At 41.4% G+C, this 25,592-nt stretch overlaps 1 protein-coding gene across 7 annotated transcripts in view; it reads left to right on the top strand.

Moving 5' to 3' along the window:
• Positions 1-25,592, top strand: part of DIDO1 (death inducer-obliterator 1) — a 114,964-nt gene that overhangs the window by 47,571 nt on the left and 41,801 nt on the right. For all 7 annotated transcript variants that reach the window (XM_053247039.1, XM_053247035.1, XM_053247036.1 and 4 more), the window contains 3 exons: positions 140-458; positions 1,120-1,326; positions 13,117-13,345. In XM_053247039.1, coding sequence (XP_053103014.1) covers positions 140-458; positions 1,120-1,326; positions 13,117-13,345 — 755 coding nt within the window. The remainder of the gene's footprint in view (positions 1-139; positions 459-1,119; positions 1,327-13,116; positions 13,346-25,592) is intronic.

Consider the following 25,592-nt stretch of genomic DNA (forward strand, 5'->3'; position numbering starts at 1 on the left):
GTGTGTGTGTGTGTGTGTGTGTGTGTGTGTGTGTGTGTGTGTTAAATTGTAAACTGCCTAGAGACTTCAGTAGTGGGCAGTATACAAATATGCTAAATAAAAATACTAACACATCTTTGCTAACATTTTCCTTTTCTAGATTTATGATTTGTTGTGATAGATGCGAGGAGTGGTTTCATGGGGACTGCGTAGGGATTTCAGAGGCTCGTGGAAGACTGTTAGAAAGGAATGGAGAGGACTATATCTGTCCAAATTGCACCATTCTCCAGGGTCAGGATGAGACAGTTACAGAAGCAGGACATCAAGAAACCATGTTGGGACAGGTAACGGCTGATGGCACAGAGCTCACAAGCATAGGAACTGTTGAGCAAAAGTCTAGTGAAGATCAAGGCATCAAGGGTCGGATTGAAAAAGCTGCAAATCCCAGTGGAAAGAAAAAACTTAAAATATTTCAGCCAGTGAGTATTTTAATAAGTTTCTTTATTCTCTGTGAGATTCTAATGTAGACTTAAAATATTTTGATTCAAACTTTTAAGTGAACTGAAATTATAATAATGGTTATAATCTTGTGTGTGTTAGTTTGCTATGTCATCACATTAAGCAATACAAACGTTCTCGTGTGCTTCATGCATGATGTGAAAAACCATTTTTCCATTATTTGGAGGGGAAATTCTCTATTCTTTCTATATGCAGAAAGATTTCAAGAGCTATGTGCCTATTAGAGCCTTTTAGACAACAAGTTTAGAGTTTTGCCACTTATAATTTTATCTAGTACTGTGTCAAATTCTAAATCCAAATAGTACTGCTCTTTGGTTTAAAGATCCAAATCTATGGTACACTTCATAAAACAAGTAATATTTTCAAAATTAACTTGTATATATGTTGGAGATACAGTCTTTCCAAAGCAGATTTCTCTGTATTTGGTATCAAAGCCAAATGCATTATCATATTCTGGAGTAAAATGAGTTATTTCGCCTGTCTGCTTGATCCTTTCTTGTCCTTTTGGGACATAGACCAATTGAATGTCCCATACTGGAACAAAAAAGCACGCACAGTTGAAGTTTTTTTTGGTGTTTTGAGCATTTTTCAAAATATCACAACTTCTTTTCTATTCTTCAGGTGGTTGAAGAGCCCGAAGCAGCCAGATGCATTGGCCCTGGTTGTTCAAATGTGGCCCAGCCAGGTTCTGTGTACTGCGGTCATGAATGTATTCTCAAACATGCTGCAGCCACCATGAAGTTTCTCAGTGAAGGCAAAGAACAAAAACCAAAAGACAAGATAAAACAAAAAGCTGAACGATCGGTTATCCTAAAACCTCAACCTCCAGTAAGTCTAATTTCTTTTAATTGTAAGCCACCGAGATACATGAGTTTTGAGCAGTATATAAATGTTAGTTAAATTAAATAAATTAGCTTTAAAGCAAATAGTTCCTTCCTTGCACAGATCCTTTTGGCTAAGATTGATGGTGATGATTTGTAAAAACGGACAAAATATTTTGCATGGCAAAGCGTTAAGATTTTTCTTCAAACTGCTTTGCAGTGATCTTGATCTTTATTTTTAGTCACAGGAAAAATTATAGGACATTTAATAGCCAGTACAGTGGTCCCTCTACTTACGAAATTAATCTGTTCCGAATGCACATTTGTAAGTCGAAAAGTTCGTAAGTCGAAAAGCGGTTTCCCATAGGAATGCATTGGGAACGGATTAATGCGTTCCGGAGCCTAGAAAAAAGACCCAGACCCCCAGTAAGGCTTGCAAACTGCACAGGAACATTTCTTTTCAAGAATAAACAGGCAGTAAACAGGCAGGCAAGTTAAGGAAACCGCATGTAAAATTCGTAAGTCGAGGAAACTCCATCTAAAAATTTGTAAGTCGAAAAAACCGCATCTAAAACTGCCGTTTGTAACTCGAAAAATACTTATGTCGCGTAGTTCGTAAGTAGAGGGACCACTGTATTCACTATTAAACCTCTTTCCATTTTTGATGCCGCTTGCACCCTTGCTAATGGAGCTGATAAATGGCAAAAATAAGTGGAATCCTACATTTTGGGCTACAATGCATATGATTTGGCAGAAGTATTGTCAGATATGTGTGGTTTTAGAAAGTACTGTTTGGGACCCCTAAAATCCAATGTGGTGGCTAAACATAAATATGGTCTTGCGCTATTAAATGTTAAAAATCAGATTCATAGTGATACAGATCTGAGATTTGGAAGAAATGTTGTCAGATACATATGGTTAGAACGTAAATTCCAGGCACCCCAAAAATCGGATGTGGCTGCAAATCCAGTATGGTGGCTAAAAATTGTAGCCAGCCATAAAATCATTCAAATAGTTATATAAAATTTAAAAATATCATTCAGATTGTATGGAATACATTGTATTTGATGGAGAGGAGCATCGGAATTTGCAACAGAACACGTTTCTGAAGAAATTGAGCTAATATATCTTAACCATCATTAACCATGGCTTAAGTTAACATATGGTTCAATTGACTGGTTATGAACAGGCCTGTTAGAATAATTGAACAAAGTACTTAATGTCAAAGCTAACTTAATGGATTAATGGGGGTGGGATGAGAGGTGGGAAGGGAAGACATATGATAGCTTTCTAATCCAAGCATGAACAGGTCCACAGTCCACTGCAGTTAAGACCACTTTTGAAACATGTACCCCTTCACTTGGCAAGTTCCTTGCAGCATTCCACAACAGGTGGAAGTGTTGTCCAATGGATTTTCCATGTTCCTCCTCCCCCCCCCCCCAATCCCCACTCAGCAGGACTTGCTATGTTAGGTTGGCATGCAGTTGCTTGTCCCCACACTATTCCTTTCTGGTGTGCAGCAAGTGTTGGCAGAATATCAAAATAGTTTTCTGTTGCCTTGTGAAAAGTCCCAGTCTTGCATCATTCACATGCATGGCTGTACTACCTCTGTCATACATGGTTCCTACAAACCTCTCCAAGATCTGGAGATCTTGGTTGATCTTCAATCACTGCCAGGCACAGATTCAGTTTTGTAAAAGCACTCAACACATTATCAAACACTTTGCATGCACACCCTGCAGACTTCTTGCCTTTGCCACAAAGGCACCCCAGTGAATGTGTGGAAGAAGGGTAGTCCCCCTTTCTCCCCCAGGCCCTAATAAGTCAGCGACTTCATTGATAGGAGTTGATCGGTGCTTTGTGCCTTTCTCAAAAGGAACCCACTTAGTCTGAAGGCCAAGCTTATGTGATGGAAGAGCTGATATGGGGATGACTACGATGTCTATGGCATTGGCTATGACGATGTTACCACATTTTGGCATGCCTAAATATGTGCATGTGAGCAAGGAGCGAAATAATCTACACAGATACCTTGGTTGCTTATGGCATTTTCTCCTTTAATTACGTTGATTCTTCCTTCTGCATGGAGTGGTGCTATCTTGCTGCATCTTTTAGACTAGTGTTCATATGTTGCATGTCTGTAAGCAAGTCATAAAAAGACAATCCATCTTAAAAAAGAAGTATATTTGTATGCATGTATAGTCTGTTGCCTTATGTTACTGCTGTGAATAAGATGCTGCGTTTTAACTGAGAACTAACTTACCACGTAATTTATGAAGCCCCTCTACCCAATAAGTTATAACTATATTCCCTGAGCTGCATAGGATGCTTACCTAATGTGAACTTAGTTTATATAGTGGTTTTAAATGCTAATGACTGTTGTCAGACACTTCCTGTGGTACACACATGCCGTTGTCTGGGTTGCAGGACCCTCAGTGCTGTCTACACAGCTGAGTACCAGATGTGAGCAAGGGAATTCCCACTCCCCAAAGTTCCTGTTGGGGTTTTTAAGAGAGGGAGATCTCCCAGACTTCCTGTTAGCCCTAAAGCACTGAGCCAAGAGTGTGAGAGGTTGCCATGCAAACATTCCCTGAGTCTTTAGTTACATTAATTGTTCCTTCTGCACAGAGTGCTGCTATCTTGTCTACTAAGAAATGGAAAAGCCTCACCCTTGTTAAAGGTAAAGTGTGCCGTCAAATTGATTTCAACTCCTGGCGCCCACAGAGCCCTGTGGTTTCCTTTGGTAGAATACAGGAGGGTTTTACCATTGTCTCCTCCCACACAGTGTGAGATGATGCCTTTCAGCATCTTCCTGTATTGCTGCTGCCCGATATAGTACCAGCGGGGATTTGAATCGGCAACCTTCTGCTTGTTAGTCAAGCATTTCCCTGCTGCGCCACTTAAGGTGGTCTTTTAGAATCGCTTAAAAAGTTTGTCCAGTCATTTGGTTCTGTATTATTTTCTGTTAACCTTCTCTTCAGACCACCTCCTCGGACACACCCGGTCTCGTTTTTCAGGCTGTCCTTCAAGTACATATAAAATACAATATCACAAATTTTGTACTTGGTAGAATATGTCCACTGCATGGAGAAACACATTCTTTGAATAAATATCAAAGGTTATTCCTGTTCTCTGTGGTGGTAGGCTATTTACCAGTGTCAACCCATCTACTATGATGATAACTGGAGAAGGTACAGAAGAGGGCAGCCAAGACGATCAGGGGCCTAGAGCACCTTTCTTATGAGGCAAGACTACAACACCTGGGGCTTTTTAGTTTAGAAAAAAGACTACTGCGGGGAGACATGATAGAGGTCTATAAAATCATGCACAGTGTGGAGAAAGTGGAGAGGGAGAAATTCTTTTCCCTCTCACACAACACTATAACCAGGGGTCACTCCATGAAACTGATTGCCAGGAGGTCTAGGACCAACAAACGGAAGTAGTTTTTCACACAACGCGTGATCCACTTGTGGAACTCTCTGCCACAGGATGTGGTGACAGCCAACAACCTGGATGGCTTTAAGAGGGGTTTGGATGACTTCATGGAGGAGAGGTCTATCAATGGCTACTAGTCGGAGGGCTGTGGGCCTCCTCCAGCCTCAAAGGCAGGATGCCTCTGAGTACCAGTTGCAGGGGAGTAATGGCAGGAGAGAGGGCATGCCCTCAACTCCTGTCTGTGGCTTCCAGCGGCATCTGGTGGGCCACTGTGCGAAACAGGATGTTGGACTAGATGGGCCTTGGGCCTGATCCAGCAGGGTTGTTCATATGTTCTTATCTATTGGTGGTTCCTCCTGCAGCATTGTTACATCAGCTTCAAGAATCTCATTCGGTTGAGACTTCACACAGGTGTGAAGTTTCCCATTGTAACTGATTGAGGCTGGAGAGAACTGATTTTCATACTTTAAAAACTCTTGCAAACTCAACTGTCTGTCTCGACGAGACATAGTTGTGAGAAAAGGTTGTGAACTTCCTTTATTGTAGCCTGTGGAGCAATAACCTGCTGCTTGAAGAAACCAAACTTGTTTTTCTTCATTATCTAGTCCCACCATGAATGACTTTTCCACCTGTGTCATAGTGTATAAAAATCATGTCAGCAAAATGCCAATCTGCAGTATCTCAGGTGTGCAGAACAAGTAGGCCTGTCAATTCTTATGTGGATGGCTGCCCCATTTCCAGAACCACATTTTGTGAGCTTGCACATTCTATCAAGGGATGTTTGAGCTTGCCCACACTGCTCATTATGACTGCTGCTGTTCTTTACCCCTTTGATACTAGAGGCAGTCTACCAGAGGTGAGTGAAGGAGGAAAGAGATATAATATATATATATATATATCAAGAGAACAGCTTTCTCTAATTTGGTTCATCTGTGTGTGGAATGAGTTTTGTTCTGGCCATCAGTATCATGGCAGTGTGCATGCACATGCATTCAGAATGGGACCTTCCTGATTCAACCTGAGTGGGATCTAAAATTAATTGAGTGGACATCAAAAACATGTTTGAGCCTGTGCATAAGCATGTCTTAGAGGGAACTCTGCAAGAGAACCCCACCTGCCCCCCAAATTGTTTTCTGCTGCTTCCAGCTCTGTACCCTCCAGGGACCTTTGAATGAATTCTCCATTCAATGCACATCCCCAGTCAGGGAGCATTTTAGAAAAACTGTCCAAGATAGTTGCATCTGACAGCTTTTCCTGTCTGTTCTCCTAGCAGAGATGAGGTCAAATCTGAGTAATCTAATTCTAAATTTGAAGTGTATTGTTGGGCAAAAGTAGTTCCAGAGCACAGACACAAGAAGTTAGGAAAAAGAATGTTAAAAGCTGTTACATGAGGGCTGATTGAAATACGTTGAATGCAGTTGTCCTGGTGCATTCGTGTGCAGAATAGAAGGGAAAAGTGTGTTTAATGTGGCCACGTTAATATAGCAATGCCATATTTATTTTCAGCCACCATTTTGCGTTTTTTTGGGTGCCAAACATTACTTTCTAAAACCATACATCTGATAACATGTCTGCCAAATCTCAGGCCTTTATCACTATTTGAATGATTCTGGTGAGCTAAAACATGTAATGTTGCGACACCATATTGAATATTGGATTTTGGAAGTACGCATCTGTATTTTCAAACTTTTCTGTGAAATAACATGCTTTGTAGAACAAAGTGCACAATACCATCCACTAGCTGTCCCACTATCCAAAGCAGCTGTAGAAACAGCACTGCAAAACAGTAAACAATTATACCCATATTCAAACACTGAAGTATCCAAAGAACATTTACAATGAAAATTATAATTACCACCAATATGGCTCACAGAGGTTTATCATTGCAGATTAGTGACTCATTCTTTGTCATAATTAATCTCTCATAGATCCATATTTCTCATTTGTTTCCAAAGTTTCTGTTCTACAAAAGATGATCCTGAACATTATACTTAATTATACAGCAGCTGTTTTGCACCTCAGGTGTGCAGTACAAAGAACACCCACTTGTTTTCTAGGCAGTTACATGGAACTGGACATTTCCCTAGGCTTTATTTATCTTGCTACAGCTCTGGGGTAATGAGAGAGACCTTTGGCCCTCTTGCTTGCAACTGGACAACTTCTTTTTAGTTAGTTAATTTATTTTATTTTATTTATATACCAAACTTATATACCGCCCAAACTTCCCATTTCTGGGCGGTTAACATAAAACAATTAAAATACATATAAAAGTTAAAACAAATCAACAATTTAAAATCAACCATAAAATTAAAACAGGCAATTTTAAAAAGCTGAGAAAGCTTGGGCGAAAAGATGGATTTTCAGGTGTTTTTTGAAAATTGCCAGAGATGGGGAGGATCGTATCTTAGCAGGGAGCGCATTCAACAATCTCGGGACAGTGCACAAGAAGGCCTATCTCTGTGTAGCCACCAAACGAGTTGGCAGTAACAGGAGACGGACCTCCTCATGACCTCAGTGGGCAGTGGGGCTTGAAATGAAGAAGATGCTCTCTTAAATACCCATGACCTAAGCCGTTTAGGGCTTTATAAGTTATAACTAGCACTTTGTATTTTGCCCAGAAACCTATTGACAGCCAGTGTAGCTCCATCAGTAAAGGAGTAATGTGGTGTCTCTGAGATGTCCCAAAGACCAACCTGGCTGCTACATTCTGAACCAACTGAAGTTTCTGGACTACCTGCAAAGGCAGCCCCACATAGAGTGCATTACAGAAGCCAAGTCTGGAAGTTACCAACAGATGTACCACTGTTTTGATGTCGTTGATCTCAAACGGGCGTATTTGGCGTATCAGCCGGAGCTGATAGAAAGCACCCTTGGCCACCGCCTCAACCTGCAAAACCAGGGAGAGGTGTGAATCCATAAGTACTCTCAGACTGCAAACCTGTTCCTTTGGGGGATTTGTGACCCCATCTAGAAGATGTAGATCAAAATCGTCTCTAGAGGTCTGACCCCACACAATAAGTACCTCCATCTTATCTGGATTCAGCTTCAGTTTATTCTCCCTCATCCAGCCCATTACTGCTTCCATGCAGGCATTCAGGGAGGATATGCCTCCCTGCTAACTTGGCAAAGAGGCACCTTTTAACGTGGTGATTCTCCTTATTTAGCAGGGGGAGAGTTAACTGGCCCTATCCACCCCCAGCACAGCATCCCTCCAGTAGCTGTTGCTGGTGGCTATCTTGTGTTTCTTTTTAGATTGTGAGCCCTTTGGGGACAGGGATCCATCTTATTTATTTATTATTTCTCTGTGTAAACCACCCTGAGCCATTTTTGAAAGGGCGGTATACTGCCCTTCCAAAAATGGCTCAGGGCGGTTTACACAGAGAAATAATAAATAAATAAGATGGATCCCTGTCCCCAAAGGGCTCACAATCTAAAAAGAAACATAAGATAGACACCAGCAACAGTCACTGGAGGTACTGTGCTGGCGATGGACAGGGCCAGTTAACTCTCCCCCTGCTAAATAAAGAGAATCACCACATCAAAAGGTGCTTCCTTGCTGAGAGTTAAAGACGTTAAAGGCATTGGAGAAAGTATGGAGCCTTGAGGGACACCATACTTAAGCTCAGATTTTGAAGACCAACAATCTCCAGTCGACACCATTTGGAATCTTATCCGAGAGGTAGGAGTGGAACCACTGTAAAACAGTGCCTCCTACCCCCAACACCCTCAGAAGTTCCAAAGGATACTATGGTTGATAGTATCGAAAGCCGCTGAGAGATCCAAAGGGACCAACAGAGTCACACTTCCTCTGTCAATTGCCAGTTGGAGATCATCCATCAGGCTGACCAAGGCAGTCTCCACCTCATAGCCCGCCCAAAAACCAGTTTGAAATGGGTCTAGATAATCAGTTTCCTCCAAGATCGCCTGGAGCTGAGGGGCTACCACCCTCTCAATTACCTTGCCCAGCCATGGGTGGTTGGAAACAGGCTATAATTGCTCAACTCTGAGGGATCTAATGCAGGCTTCTTTAGAAAGAGGTCTAATGATTGCCTTCTTAAGGCAAGGAGGCATCCTGCCCTCCCTCAGAGAAGCATTTATGGTTTTCACCAGGCTGTCCACGACAGCCTCCCTGCTAGATCGAACAAGCCATGTTGGACAAGGGTCAAGAGAACAAGTGCTAGGCCTCACGGCTCCAAGCAACTTGTCCACATCCTCTGCAGTTACAAACTGAAACCGATCCAGTCAAATCACAGAAGAGGAGTTGTTGGGCACCTCCAGCTCAGACATCAAATTAATTGTGGAGTCTCCATCTTCGGCCCAAATCCCAGAGATTTTATCCGCGAAAAACACTTTAAACATATTGCAGCGGGTAACTGATTACTCCAAATTCTGGTTCAAGGGAGCGGGGGCAGATACTAGTCCCTTCACAACCCTGAACAACTCTGCTGGATGTGAACTCGCAGAGGCAATACGGGCAGAAAAGAACCGCCTCTTTGCCGCACGTATTGCCTGAGCATAGATCTTTAAATGTGCTGTATGTCATAATCTGTTGGATTCGAGTCGAGTCTTTCTCCCTTGAAGTAGGTGGTCATGGCTCAGAATGGGTAATCTTCCGCTCCTTGCTCCAGATAGACAGGAAGTCTCAGGTGTTTCAGATAGGTGATGATCCGTCCCCTTCTCCCAGCATGCCCAGGTGCACTTCCCCAGTTCCTTCCTGTCTTAGCTCCTGAATAGACGCACCTGGGCAGGCTCCTGCCCGGACCTTTCTACTACTTTCGTTCGGTGAGGTTTTTCCTTTAACTTGCATGGATCTTTTGCAGGCTGGAGAGACCCTACAGGGATCCCTCTCAGAGAGCACCGGGGTGGGGGGGAGATCAAAGGGCGATTAAGAAAAAATCTCATAAGAGGTGCCGCCATACTTCGTCCCCTGACCCACATGGTCAGGGGAAGAAGAAAAGGAACCCCCCCCAAGGGGCAGGCATTCCAGTCGCCTGCATTTCTTCTTCAGCCCCCGTAGATCTTCCGTATACCAAGGGGCCAGTTTTGAAGCGGGTCAGAGGGGACACTTGGGAGCAATCATGTCTACTGTCCTGTTGAGCAAGTTGTTCCAATTCTCAACCAGGGCATCAACAGGAACATTGGCAAAGCCAACACTGAATTCTTCCAAGGCTTCTTGGAATCCTTCCATATCCAATAACCTCTTCAGGCAGACCATTCTAATAGGCCTCTCGCCCCTGTGGAGGTGGGAAGTGGTTGTAAGTCCAAACATAACCAGATGGTGGTCTGTCCATGACAATGGGAAGTCACAGGAGTCCCTGAACATCACCCTGATCAGAGTAAAAGTCCAAATCAAGTGTGTGACCTACGGTATGCGTCGGTGCAGAAACCACTTGGGATAGGCCCATAGTTGTCATGGTTGCTTTGAACTCCTGAGCTGCCCTGGACAGATTGGCCCCGAAATGAACATTGAAGTCGCCCAGCACCAAGAGTCTGGGAGACTCCAATGCGAGTTCCTCGACCATGTCTGTGAACTCAGTAAGGGATTCCGCTGGGCAGCGGGGCGATCAGTACACCAACAGAAGTCCCAGTCTAGTCCTGGTCCCCAAACTTAATTACACACATTCAATATGGTCTGATACCCTGTCAGGGTCCCTGGTAATGGAGATGTTATCCTTGTAGACCACAGCCACACCACCTCCCCGCCCACGTCCCCTCACCTGCTCCTCTACGGAATATCCTGGAGGGAGAATCTGGGACCAAACTGGACCACTAGCCTCCCTCAACCAAGTCTCGGTAATACCTACCAGGTCGGCCCCTTCATCCGTGATCAAATCATGGATGAGTTCAGGTTTATTTTGGACCGATCTGGCATTGCAGAGGAGCAGGGTAAGGCTATGTGGGTTGCTGGCAGTGCTCCCCGAGGTCAAAGAGCTGGCAGGACCAGAGGCGTAACTAGGGAAAACGGCGCCTGGGGCAAGCACTGAAATGGCGCCCCCCGCGCCCCCCCAACATACTACATTATACTTAGGTTTTTCCTCACAAGCGCCCGCCGCCAAGCCAGGCCACTGACTGGCCGCCAGGCGCCAGCAAAGCAATGGGGGGGGGGGCGCGGGCGGCATGGAAGGGACCGCTCGTGGGGGGGGCGCCGACGCGCTCCCTTGACTGCTGCAGCGCTGCTGCACTGAGCAGGAAACATTTGTATTAACAATTTTTTTTAAAAAAAATTAAAAGAAATTTTTTTGTCATGGTGGTGCCCCCCACGTGACCAGAAAAGATGGCACCCGGGGCACGTGCCCCCCCTGCCCCACCTATAGTTACGCCTCTGGGCAGGACAGCCAGCAGGGGAGACAGCTATTAAATTTCTGACTACCCTTCCCCTGGAACGGCCTGCTGACCTGCCAACATTACTACTTCTGTTCCCCACCACTACCGGGATAGCTGCCTCATAGTCAACGAAGGCTCCCCCTGTCCCCCTATCTCCAGACAAACCTAAACACATTACAACAACTTCAAACCAAGTCCAAAACAGCTTAAAACTGACTAAGCAGAAGCCCTCTAGCCCTTGCCCTCATTCTCCCCCAAAGTGGCGACCCCCTTTGGTGGTGGGCCCGCCACCAGAGGCAGCCTTCCTATAAAGCCCAAAGCTGAGCAGGTGACCTGAGGAACTGCTGAGTCATTCAGGAGCTGGTACCAATCCTGCCCACACTTCCCACAGATGTTAACCTGAGGCTGCAGCCCCACAGGGGAAGCAGAAGTAGGCAGTTGACAGCAGAAGGAACCCCAGCACCCACCTGGTCTCTCACCCCAGGCAGCACTGGGTGGGAAGCGTATGTACTCTCTCTCTCCCTCTCCGCTGGGCATAGGAACATAGGAAGCTGCCATATACTGAGTCAGACCATTGGTCCATCTAGCTCAGTATTGTCTTCACAGACTGGCAGCGGCTTCTCCAAGGTTGCAGGCAGGAATCTCTTTCAGCCCTGTCTTGGAGAAGCCAGAGAGGGAACTTGAAACCTTCTTTTCCCAGAGCGGCTCCATCCCCTAAGGGGACTCTTACAGTGCTCACACTTCTAGTCTCCCATTCATATGCAACCAGGGTGGACCCTGCTTAGCTAAGGGGACATGTCATACTTGCTGTCACAAGACCAGCTCTCCTCTCCTCAGTCGGAGAGAGAACTTGGAACATTCTGCTTTTCCCAGAGCGGCTTCATGAACCTGAGTAGGGTGACTTCATAATGATACATCATTTGTATAGCACTTGAGAATGCCCAAGGAAGGCCTTGATTCATCAGATCCAAAATCCATCTAGACCAGTATCCTGTTTCAAACAGTGGCCAGCTCTGGACGTTCCTTAAGCATGGCATGAAAGCCTCCAGCCCACTTGTTGCCCATAGGCATAATGCCTAGAAAGGCACTCTGTGGTTATACATCACGATAGCTATTAATCTGTTTTCCAGGAATTTATAAGGAACATAGGGAGCTGCCATATACTGAGTCAGACCATCGGTCCATCTAGCTCAGTGATGTCTACACAGACTGGCAGCGGCTTCTCCAAGGTTGCAGGCAGGAATCTCTCTCAGCCCTTTCTTGGAGAAGCCGCCAGGGAGGGAACTTGGAACCTTCTGCTCTTCCCAGAGTAGCAAATTCATTCCTCAAGCGGAATCTCTTACAGTGTTCATGCATCAAGCCTCCCGTTCATATGTAACCAGGGCAGATCCTGCTTAGCTAAGGGGGCAAGTCATGCTTTCTACCACAAGACCAGCTCTCATCACCCTTTTTTTAAAAGCATCACCTTATTTTAATTTAAATTAATATACATTACTAAGGTAATGTTTACACCAGCTATTTGCAGTAGACCAGTATTATTATTCTGACTGTGCAGGTGAGAGGGCGGAGACTGTTAGAAAGTGGCTTGACTAAGGTCACTGTTAAGTTCATGGCAGTGGCAAAATTTGAACAGGGATTTCCTGGTTCATAGCTCAGTCTCTTAGCCACGATTGTCTGTCCTAGAAGCAGCATTCTGAATTGCATGGTCGTCATGGTAATAAATAATAGCCCTGGCTTCAGTTCCAAACTTTGCCACCCCCTCTCCCTAAAGTAGTCTATACCTCTCCTGATGGTCTACGAGACCTCCTTAGGTCAGGTAGGGCATGAGGAGCTGCAGGGGGACAGAAGCACCACCTCAAATTGGTTAATATTTTTACTTTGATAATTCAGCTCTGTTTGTAGCCAAAGAAGTAGGGTATCTTATGAGATGTTTGATTACTTCCCTAATGCTTTGAAAACTGTTTTATTTTCTGATATTTTCTTATTAATAACTTTATCATTGTGATGCTTAGTGATTAAGGCTCTGCTGATTATACAGGCAGGTACCAAACCTCTATCTATGCAGAAGAGACCAGCTCCTGAGAAAAGAGAGATTACCATGAAGAAAACAGTGGTGACAGCAAGCCTTAAGACTGAAGCAAATACTCAGACAGTTGCTAAAGAGCCAACCCCAGAAAGCAGCACACCATCCTGGGCAAGCGATCATAATTATAATGCAGTAAAGCCAGAAAAGACTCCTGCCATTTCATCAACACTGTTGTACAAATGTATGTATTTCACAGGGATATTCCTCTGCAGTCATTTCCATATTCCTTGAGTACCTTTCCACTTCTGATTTCACAAAATTAGAAGGGAGTTTAAAAGACTCCCTCTTTCTCTCCATCTTCAAAGATTTGCACACACACTCCTCAGGGAGAGTTTCAAGCCTTATTTGTAGTATTGACAACTTGGGGTTTATCCACAAGTTGTGTACATACATTTTTAAAGCATAAACTTGCAGGTGAAACTTAACTAATTCTCCATAGATTCTAGCTGTATATCTGTTCTATCAGAAGGTAGGTAATGTTGAACATTTGCTTATTTCTTAAGATTATGTAATGTACAAAGTAACTGCTGTGCTCAATTTAACTTTGGTTGCCTTTTTCGAAGTAGGAGTGCCAGGACTTCAGTGTTCCTAAATGATTATGAGCAAATAATTTATACACACACAAACACACACACAATTCTGGGGGGAGGGGGGAAATCTTTCCAAGAAACTGGCTTGCGTGAAATATTAAGCCCATTTTAAATGGGGATGCTTGTTTGCTTTTTTAATCTATGCAAGCCATATGCCAGACAGATTGTCATCAAAGCAAACATAGGCAGAGAATTATCACCTTATACATTATAATTTTGCAGTATTTGAAGAGCATCCTTGGCATCTTGTTAGCTTATAAAGGTAAGTAACAATGCTTTGCGATTTTTTTTAGGCCCTTTGACTGACTTCAGTTAAATGATGTTGCAGTGTAGGGGCTTTTTTATTTATTGCACAGCAGATGGTAATTCAGTCTTGATGCTAAAATTTTAAATGTTTGTTATTTATAAAGCCTAATATAAGTTTCTGGGCAGACGACGTTGGAAAAATGTGAAACTGCTGCTCAAATAACTCCCATTCTTGTTCACAATGCTATATTCTTGCTTGAGTACTGTCAGAAGATGATTTTGGACCTCTGGAGGAATGGAGTTTCAAGGTTTGGAGAGTAACCACCTGGAACTGTTTGTTTGTTTGTTTGTGGGAGGGTTGGTGCACACAGTGATGATTCTTGCTGAAAGTATTGGGAAGAAAAGATGGCTTTATTTCTAAGGCATTTAAGGTCCAAACACTTAGGTTCTGAATCAGTCATACTCTTTCCCCTCTGTTTTTGTCAATACTGTATCAGTCCTGGAAACAAGTCCACAAAAATTAACTAGTTCACTTATCCACACATATTTATCACTGATATGTCATTTGTGGCATATTGATGGCCCTAATGCACTGGGGGGAACTAATCTTTCAGCTTGCAAAAGCTTCCCTACCTACAATGCTATTTTTACTTCTTGGGCAAATGATTGAGAAGCCTGAACTCATAATGTTCATATACATGGTATGTTAATCGTTGCAATACCAGAAACAAGTGAATACTTTAAAAACAAAACCCAACCCAACCCCCCCCCCCCCCCCGGTAACTAGCTACAAAAGTAACAGCTGGGACTATATTTTTTGTTGCTTTTTCAAAAATGGACAATATTCAATTTACATATAGTGAAGAGGTCTCACCATCTCAAGAAGCCACATCAGCTTGCTGTTAAGGTGAGTTTTGCAGATGTCTTGAAGTTATTTGTATTGCTGCTAAATTACCAAATATAAATACTTACATTAAAATGGCTCCTTTCTCCTTTGGTGGTGGAGGATATCCAGGAGTAGCTTACTCCTTCTGTTTGTTTTGGAGGCAGGACTGTCCAAAATCTGTATTGGTTAACTAATTCTTAGCCCTGGCAATATGTGAGGTTGGGCATGTACAGAAGTGATTGCTCACCACCTCAGTGGAGTAGGACTGAATCTTGCATACATAGAACACTACCATTCATGTTATTTTTAATCTTTGAAAGACATGCCAACATTGTAGAAGGGGATAAGCTCTACAGGCATGTCCCTCAGCATCTGGTATTAGAGACATGGCTCTGTGCTTGGCTCCAGCAACTTTTGCACCTCTCTGTACTTTTCACAGGCATTTAAAATAACACACCACCTTCCTTTGCTCCGTACTTAAGTGGTAGAGGTATTGGTGATCCTTCTATGCCGATGGGATACTGTTTGATGCCCAAGTGCTACAATGCAGTGTTCATTTTCCTAAAAACATTTTTTTAGCTTCATTGTAATATTAACTAGAAATTCGTTTAGGGGACATCTTACCAATTGGTACTAATTCTCTTTTTTTTTAAAAAGAAAGTCCTTGGTGTTCTAGACTAATGGCATATAGTCTACTCTGCTTCAGGGTTCTACTCTGTGATTTCATCCCATGTCTAGTGGGGAATATTGCACTTAAACCAAAATACAATATACTGTTCTGGGGGCATTTGAGCTAAGAAGAGATAATCTTTTCTTTTCTTTTTTATAATAGATTTTATTGGTTTTCAGAATACAAAAATACAAGGCAAGGAAAAAGAAAATAAGAATAGTATAAAATCAAAAGAATAGGATGCATCGCCAAACTTACAATATCCATGAATAAGAACAGTTTTACAAACTTACTATTCATGAATAAAAAATAATCTTATCATCAGAGTTATCTGATGCGACCAAACGTCTTTTCTAAGTGAAGTCCAAAGGAAAAGGTATAATAACGGAAAAGTGGCAACCCTGTCAATAATGAGCATCAGATTTAACCTGAATCTCACTAGCTTGTAGATCGTTTGGATGTCTAGCATATTATCTACCAATAATTATTGAATGATTGCTTCATGGCAAACTGGGGTGGCAGGGGGAGAGATAAAGGAAAGCAGTGAAGTAAAGTAATCTGTAATTAAATACAGTTTTTCTCTAATCAACTTAATTTAAGAATAAGAAAAAGACTACCAAAAATGTATCAAAAAGTTTGTTTAGAAGCCAATCAAATCCCATATAAAAGAAAAGAAAGAGAGAGACTCATTAAGATCCAAAGTAAAAATAAAAAAGTGCAGAAACGAAGAAATTCCAGAGATGTACAAGTTAGCAACTAATATTAAAAAATAACTAATTACATAACAGACTAAAAAGAGCAATAGAGTAATCATTTTTTCCCAATTAATTGAAATTAAAAACTACTAAAAATACATTAAAAAGTTTGTAGACCAATTTGTTTTAAACCATTGAGAAACGCAATGAAATATAAAATGAAAATAAAAAATGCCAGTACATAAAAGTAACAAAAGTGTTCAAGTTAGTAAGTATTGAAAACTTCTTAATAAACAAAAAAAGCTGATAAACTAGAACAATGTAACAGTCTATGATAGAATAAAAGGAGGGCCTTTTATCAAAAATTTCTTCGATAAACCAAGCTAATTGGTAACACAGTAAAAAAAATTTTTTTAAAAAATTGAAGAAAAGACCATACATTTAAGACTTATTTTGAATCTAAAAACATATGTATCCACATTTTTTAACTTCAGAAAAAGGAGAATGCCAAAAAAGTAAAGCCCATCTGTACTTGATTGAATTTGTGGAACATTCAGCTGTATCAAAGATTGGATATGTGATATTCACCTTAAGTCCCATCATATAGTCATTTCCAAGATCTGATAGAGTAGCACATGTATCTCCACACATTTGTTTATCAATGCAACTATCCGGTAGTAAAGCCTTATGATGTTCAGATTGTGCTGTCTTAACAGACATCATCTGAGAACTAGCCTCCAAATTGGTGTGAAACCCCTCCTGTTGAAAAGATAGCTTTGCAGTCATACCATCTATTTGTGAGAAAATCTTATTAAGCTCACCCATAACTGAAAGAAAAAATGGATTATAAGACATCATTTTAACAGACATGGTGATCCTTAAAAAAAAAAAAAATTCTTACTAAGGAAACTCTCTGCAGAGAAAAGTAAATGCTAAACAAGCCAATCTTAATTCCTACTTTAACACCAAGCAATTTCACAGAGAATAATAATATTCAATACATGTATGGCCTTCAAAAAGCAACTTCATAAAGGAGTTTCCATCAAATTAAAATACATGGTATGCCCAATCCGAATTCCCTCTTAACAGTAATTCCATGCAGAGTAAACAGGGAAATTCTTGAGCTTAAGTATACTTCGATAATGTAGAATTCCCAAATGAGTTACCAAGTAATATATTCACAGGGAATACAGGAGAATACAGGAATTTACCTAACAGTCTTGTTCTTTAACTGGTAGAAGACTCTAAAGTCCAGATTAATACATGTCCATTATTATCTGATAATTAGAATAACACGAACTGTTTTTCCCAGAAAGAGAGGAAATATCTATTTATCTGATTTCTATACTGCTCCTCCAAAAATAGCTCAGGGTGGTAAATAGTTAATAAACCCCCCACGGTCCTCAGGCAAATAGGAATATGCTGCCTTGGGAGGTTTTTATCTTCCTCAAATCCTTTATGAAAACAAACTGGAGCCAAATATTCTGCTTGAAGATAAGGAAGAAAATTCTCACGGCTGCATGAAGTCCTGAAAGGAAAAAAAACGACCACAAAGCAGAACCGGGCTAAAATCCAAATGTCCTGCCACTGTTAATCCTTCATGTTCAAATAAACCGGATATTTTAAATCCTAATTTATATTTTTCTAAAAGTAATAATCAATGTTCTTTAGAGGTTTTACATAAGCTTCACATAAGTAAATGTTATTGTGATGATTTTATGCTGGTCAATGTTCAAAGACAGCCAGTTTGTTACCTAATAGAAAATAATTGTTATATTATTTAGCAAAAAGAAGTTTTAACGAAAATTTATGCAGTACTTCTCTTCAAAATGCATAGTAAAAGTAGCCAAAATCATAAAAACCAGTTGGTTTGCAAATGGGCCTTAAGTAAACATCTTGATTGATCCTGTTCTTGTTCAATTATTTTAATTGTTCAGCGCAGCCTCATAAACCAATCTAACTCGTTAAGCCTTGCTCTTGACTCGAAGACTGATTGCAGTGCTCCTTACTCGAAGATTGCTTAGATTGTAAATCCTTAACCGTGTTTATAAGCTGAAATATTATCATTATCTGAAGGCAGAGTCTTCATGACCATTCTAGTTGATTAACACATTTTGTGGAAATTTAACCTCACGCAAGTCCCCAATCCAAAAACAATGAAAATTACTGTAAAATTCTATAAATATAGTTCTAATGAATGCCTCTAAAGACCAAGAGTCCATTAATATCTGATAATTAATGTATTAGAAGCTCCTTTTCTTCCCAGAGTGGGGGGAATAGTTATTTTAAACTCCAAAGTAGATAAGAGTGTACCATCTGGGGGAGCTTTCAGCTTTCTCAGTCCTACTATGAGAACCAGCAAGCAAAGTCTGCAGATGTTCTGTATTGAAGATAAGGGGAAAATTCCAACAGCCGAGAAAAATTCTTTCCAATGCAACGCAAAAAAAGGAAATCCACTCTGATTTAAATAATGTCCTTCTGTAACAGTTGTATAATATTAAATACTGCTCATTACTCCAGAATTGCTCAGATTGTATATCAACCAAAATAAAGTCATTGACTGAAAGCTGAGTCCACAATCCTGTTCTGTTTCAGTTGGAAACTTTAATAGAAGTTTAACATCAGAATCCTCAGATAGTTTGATAAAAACGGTTAAAAGCTTCGGTAATCCATAAATGATAGTCATCCAAAAAGAATCAGTAAATTAATCCTTGCTGTTCCAGTAAAGCGTAATAAAATGTTGACTATTGCCTCATTACTCCACTATCTATTCATATATATTTTAAAAATGTAAAGAGTAATATCAAAAGGGAGAAAAAGAAAAGAAAAGGGAAAGCATCATCAAGTTTATTCTTTCAGAAATATGTAGATCCTTTCAGAAGTGTACAAACCTTGAGCATACATTTTGATCGTTCGTCCTCTTATTTAGCTGAAGTAATTAATCAGTCCCATTCCAGAGTGTTAAATAACTCGAAGGTTGCCTAAGTTGTAAATCCTTAACAGCAAGTACTATAATTAACTGGAAGCTGAGTCTTCTGTGCTGCTCTGGTCGGTAATTGTTAGATGGAAGTAGCCTACCATAAATCCTCAATTCAGGGGGGAAAAAGAAAAAAGTTTAGAGAATAAAGACAAAAAACCAAAAAGAGACAAGAATTAGAAATTGAGAAGACGGTCGCAAATAGTGCAGGTGTTATTTGTCTCCTCTTCGGGTGGGAAACTCATGAAAAGTCTCTCCTGAGTTCGTCTGGCGTTTCGTGATTTATTTCTGTTTCGATTCTAAGGCATTTTATACCTTGAAAGTTTACACCAGACTGCCCTCAGGTGTGCTCCATGTTCTGGGCAAAACAAGAGCACAGAAGGAGGATTAAAAACTGTTTGCAAGAGCAACCTATTTTTATTTATTCTCTTTATATACCGCCCTTCATAAAGTGGCAAAGGGTGGTTTCCATTAAAAAATCAAAAACACATAATAAAGCAATTAAAATAATTTTTTAAACCCAGATTAAAACTCATTAAAAATAAAATTCAAACTAGATATTAAAAGCCATGTTAAAAAGAGAGGTCCTTAAGGCTTTCCTGAAGGCCTCCAAGGAAGATAATTTTATATCCACGGGGAGTGTGTTCTACAACCTGGGGGTGACAGCTGAGAAGGCCTGATCCCATGTTGCCACCAGATGAACTGGTGGCACCCGAAGATGGACCCTTCCTGATGATCTTAAGTGGTGGGGATCTTGTAGAGAATGATGCTCTTGCAGGAAACCTGGATCCAAGCCATTTAGGGCTTTAAAGGTAATAACGAGCACTTGTACTTTGCTCTGAAACATATAGGCAGCCAGTGCAACTGTTTAAGAACAGGCATAAAACAGTTTCTCTGGGATACTCCAGAGACCAATCTGGCTGCCGTATTGTGAAGTAACTGAAGTTTCCGAACTGCAAACAGTCAACCCTCCATAAAGTGCATTACAGTAGTCCAACCTGGAGGTTACCAGCTGGTGTTTCCAGGTTATTCTCCTCAAGGACACTTGTGTTCAAATACTGCATGGGGGTCTGATTACTAGTGTGGGGAGGATAAAGTATCTTCAGAATTATTCTGTTGAGGCTGCCAAGTATCTTATATCAACAACCAGTATGCTTTAGTCCTGAACGGAGAAAAACATTACATATGTACAAACCTTCAGGAGCAGGTTGGGCAAGGTGTTGGATCAGGACCACCAATCCATGGCTAATGAGCCATCAACCCATTCACAGTGTAAAAAGAGATTATTCAAATATGCAGAAAGACAACCAGATTTTGGATTCTACTGTGATGCATCTCTTTAATTGCTCACAGTTGGAACTAAAATTTCTGTTGTACCCCACTAGTTTTCCAGGAGCGTAGAGCAGCATACATTGCATTGCCCGATTTTCACACACTCTTGAGACTAGGCTGAGATTTAGATTTGCCCAGAACCACTTCTTGAACTTTCTAGCTGAGGGGTTTTGAACCAGAGTTCCTCATAGCCAAATCCAATGCTCTATAAACATTACTCTACTCAAATCTGTTTACTTCTCAACCTTTAGCAAACACATTTATAAAATCATAACCTGCAGTTTGTGGAAGTAGCAATTCAAATTGTTTAAACATGCTCTTGAGTACACAGTTTTAACTGTTAAAAGCTGATGCATGATTTTCCTTATTGTAATTGTTTATATAAATATTCAGTGTTAGCATTTCTGGTGCAGCTTTTTAATATGGGGCATTAGTGACTTGGTCAGAGTGTTTCACATAGATATTCTGAAAGTTCAGTGACACCATTCATTGTATTCTGGTCTTCAAGTGGCTTCAGGACAAATGTAGTTACAAATAAATAGGGTGGCTTTGAAATCCCAAAAATGTCAGAATGATTCAAGAGGGTGCAAGAAACTGTTTTTATTACAGAACCAACCAGAAGGGCCCAATGATAGATGCCCCATTTACTGGACTGGAGACGCATTCAAATTCTTTTTCTGTTGCCCTTAAAAATTTTTTCCCATTGACTAGACTGAGAGTTTCAACCATAGGCTTTAAAATTAATGTTTAACTTCAGCATGCCAACTGTTTTTGCTCACAAATAGAAAGAGAAGTTGATATGTTGACAGGCCCCAGTGAAAGTTTGGTTTGCTTTTGAGTGAGTGTGTGTGTGTGTGTGTGTGTGCGTGCGCGCTAGTGTTAGTCTTATTCCTCTTTGTTAAACTAGAAGTAGTTGGGGATTGAAAATGCATTGGCTAATAGAAAAATCAGTAAAGAATTGTAAGAGAAAAACAGTACTGGTGAAATTAAAAATAGGCAAATAAATCCTGCAAAGGCCAAAGAGCAGCGCTCAAAAATATTTTTAACCAAAGGGATAAATTGGTATGCAACTCTTTGTGCTTGAATCATTTTTTAATGTGGAGAGGGAAAGGGGAAGAGAGAAGTTAACTAAAATAAAATTTAAGATATTCTAGATGCAGCATAGGTGCTTCTGGCTTTGATGTGTAAAGCAGTGGTTCCCTACCTGGGGGCCTCCAGATGTTGCTGAGCTACAACTCACAGCATCCCCAGCTACAATTTTTGAGGTCAGCAATATCTGGCGGCCCCCAGTTTGGGAACCACTGGTGCATAGGCATTAAACACCTAAGATGGTGGGCAGGCTACCAGCCTTTTGGGGGGAGTCGGGAGAGGGGAGTCGAGATCTGCCAAACATGATCTTGCCCTGCATTTACTCCTTTCTGTGTTTCAAGATTTTTATGTAGAAGCCCCAGTGGGCTTTAGATACTACATCTCTCTGTAGGGTGCCATAAAGTTAGGCAGTTCTTGTACTGATCATGCAATGGGAGCCTCGACTAAGCCAGTAGCAGTTTTGTACAAAACCAAGACCTAAGAAGAAAGTAAGATTTTTGAAGTTGGTTTAAAAACAGTTCAGCTGCTGGAATAATTTCGGTCTTCCTCCATTAATTTAAACTAACAGTTGCAGATAGTGTCAAAGAGCTCCAGTGGGAAAGAGAGGATCATATACTCTGCCATTGTGAGGAGTGGAAGTAATTAGAAGCATTTTGAAATTAACCTGGTGAAGTAAAGAGAGTCTAACAGTCTTGGGATGTGTCCAGAATAGTCTAATAGAATGTAGGGAAACGGTTATGGTTTCTGTATCTAAAAGGAGAGGGAGTGTAATTTGAACCTATTTTTTAAAAGCACCTGTTGTTCAGATGCAAGTTTACAATGAGGACGACAATATTGACAGGGAAACCAAAATCTTCTCTGGGAGTACTCTAATCATTTGGGCTTCTGTTCTGAATATGTAGTGTGTGTTGCATCCCAGAGTGCTTAGGAGACATTCTTTTACAGGGCAGGCAGAAGAAACTACAGGCTGAGTGCAACATTTGAACATAACCTGGGGTTAGAAAGGTTGTTAAAAACAGGTGTATGCTACAGAATTTATAGGGTCAGAGGTAAATTCTCATCTGAATCAGCCCTGAGGTGGGAAGAAATGGGAGCTGTTGAGACAATAATACTAGCAGATAAACAATTAGATTTTGAGGCTTTCCTTTATCTCTCTCTTCAGCCATTCTTTAATTGAATATTATCTCTCTCTTCAGCCATTCTTTAATTGAATATGGAAGACAATGGAAGGATGATTACTAAATTTAATACTGTTTTTTTAAAAATGATCTTTATTTTCTTAAGCTGCCTGAGTAACTAATTAAAACTCTTCCTCCTCCCCCACAAAATAAAAGGGGTTCTCCATGCTGGTGTCGTGTATTTCCAGTATTAGAAACAATGGAGCAGATGCCGGCTACTGGTGCCTTCTGGCTGTGCCTGAAAGCAGTGAACGGGAGCTGAAGATGCCCTCCATGGAGCAACATCTTCAAGACTTATCGAAGAAGACTTAAGCGGTGGGCCACGCCACATATTACAGGGGAAGGTGTATAAGCTGCAGTTGCCCACTAAACGGGGTTGGGTGGGAAAGTATGAAGATTATTCTTATCCCACAGGCCAGCTGCTGAAATTCTGAATGTCCAAGGAAGACATGGTAGTCAAGCCTCCCCAAGATAAAAATTTCCATGGACCTTCAGCACCAGGGCTCACCCATTTGACCTCCCATTTGCAATTGGTGCCATCTTGGATGATTCAGAGGAAGAAAATCAATCTTGCAATGGGGCATCATTTTCTGCCTCTTGTAGGTCATTGCTGACATGCCTGTAAAGGTTCATCACACAGCACCTCACATCTATCAAGCTATGTTGAAAACTGATGTTCATCACTCAAACATTCTAGAAAGGCTATAGCAAACATTTAGACAGAAAGCTGCGGTTTCTATGTATGTTTTTTACAACACTATGTATAGGGAGCATTCATCTACTCTCAGTCCCCTTTTGTGAGGCTGAGAAGACAAGCTTTACTTAATGACTGTCATGACTTGAAGATGGTCATATTTTTCAAAATGTGAAATGTTTCAATCAGCAGCAAATAAGCAACTCATAGTTACGCATGTTCAAATCCTTACTGCAGACAGCAGCAAACAGGTTAACATTTTATCTACTAGGGGATGAATACAACTGAAGCAAAGCGTAGTTTGCTGGGCGACTCAAATTGGCGCAAATGTTCTTAGACTTAATCACTGTCTTCTATAAGGATACCCTAACATTCAGATGACCAGACTTGTTTCAGACTTTGTGCTTAGAACATGTGTTGAAAGCGACACTTGCTTTCAAATCTGATTTGATAGCTAATAAGAGGAATGAGCAAGGACTGCATCCAAATTTTGATGGGGAATGAAAGAATGCCGTAGAACATGGGAAATGGTTTAGGTCATGAAGAACAAAATCGTGCAATGCATACAGTTACATACTGTAGAATGAATGCCTAGCAGGGACTTCCTTCCTTCCACTGTAGATAGAAGCAAATTTTGGTGATGCTGTTAGGAACCAAAATACCCGGGGCCACAAGAGGGTGCTTGACTGGTGCCTTTCAAGCACACCTTTTGGGAGCTTTTCATGCTTCTCAGTGTTGCATGCATCTTCCAACAATGTGACTATAGAGACAACACTTGAAGAGCTACACTTTGTGGTAAGTAATCCTATGGCGAGCGTACAGCACCTGCTTGGCTTTTTCTTACACTGTGACTCAGCTGTATGGAGATGGGGATGGAATGGGCTGGCTTTAAACCCTGCTTCTATAAGACTTCACACCCATCTTTTGCAGTGTGGAGATGGGGTGGGTTATATTTTTTAAAATCAAAATATAACCTGCCATTTACTTCAATGGGCTTAAATTGTTACAGAAAACATGACAAGGTGTCAGTGAGTTTTGAACATTCAACTGTCAGGTTTAAATATATGCCGGCTCCTGGATGGGCAGACTGCAGATGAAAATGCCCCCCAGCTTTGGCCCAGTAGTAGCCAGTTATGTGATTAAGAGTTGCTTCCACACTGTACTTGTAGCTCCTAAAGGGGGTCTGCCTTTGATTGTGCATTATTAGTTTAGACTTATAATTCAGTTTCCCTATATAGCAAAGGGTAAACGTGGGTGTGGAGTGCCATAAACAGTGATGATCCTGGCTGAGATTTGAAATGCAGGTGGGAATGAGAGCAAGATTCTCAGCATTGTGAGATCGTAGTTTCTTTGGACCAGCCAAAGTCTAAATAAGGCCTATGAGGCACATGTCTGCTGCACAATCATGCAGGACTCCTAGGCTCACACAGTGTACAGCCCAATGACTTCAAGACTCCCGCAAACCACCCATTGAGAATTATCCGTTTATTGTAAATCACATCCGTTGAGACCTGGCTTCCCAGACACCCGCAGTGCCATTCACCAACTTGTTTTGTATCTTTAAGACAAGGTAAACCAAGGCCACACAACCTCAACCCTCCTGCAGATGTTGGACTGTAACTCTCATTATCACTGACTTGCCCACTTGCCTGGGAATGATGGGAATTGGAGTCCAAAAACAGCTAAAGGGCCAAAGTTGTGCAGCACGGGGGTAAACTTAAGAATGTGATCTGTCGAGTTCACATGCAAAATGCTTATGGTGTGTTGTGTCCATCCCAAGAGTGAGATTTAGTACCACTTCCCATGTTACCAACACAGTGTGGAAACCACCAACCCATCCCCCTTTTGTGGTTTCCTCTCAAGTCGTCACAGTAGAGTATGAAGCTCTGAATGGTAGGATCGCAATGCCCCTTTCCCACTACTGATCTAGGAGATAGTGTGGCAGTGCAAGACTCAACCCTGAGTGAGTGGTTGTGATGTGTCTGCTGTGCCACTTCAGTAATTTGTTGGGCCCAGGCTCAGTTCTCCCCTTATTCTTACACTGTGGTTGCTGTCACTGTGCTAAATTGCA

Source organism: Hemicordylus capensis, chromosome 4 (genome assembly GCF_027244095.1).
Source record: "Hemicordylus capensis ecotype Gifberg chromosome 4, rHemCap1.1.pri, whole genome shotgun sequence".
NCBI lineage: Eukaryota > Metazoa > Chordata > Lepidosauria > Squamata > Cordylidae > Hemicordylus > Hemicordylus capensis.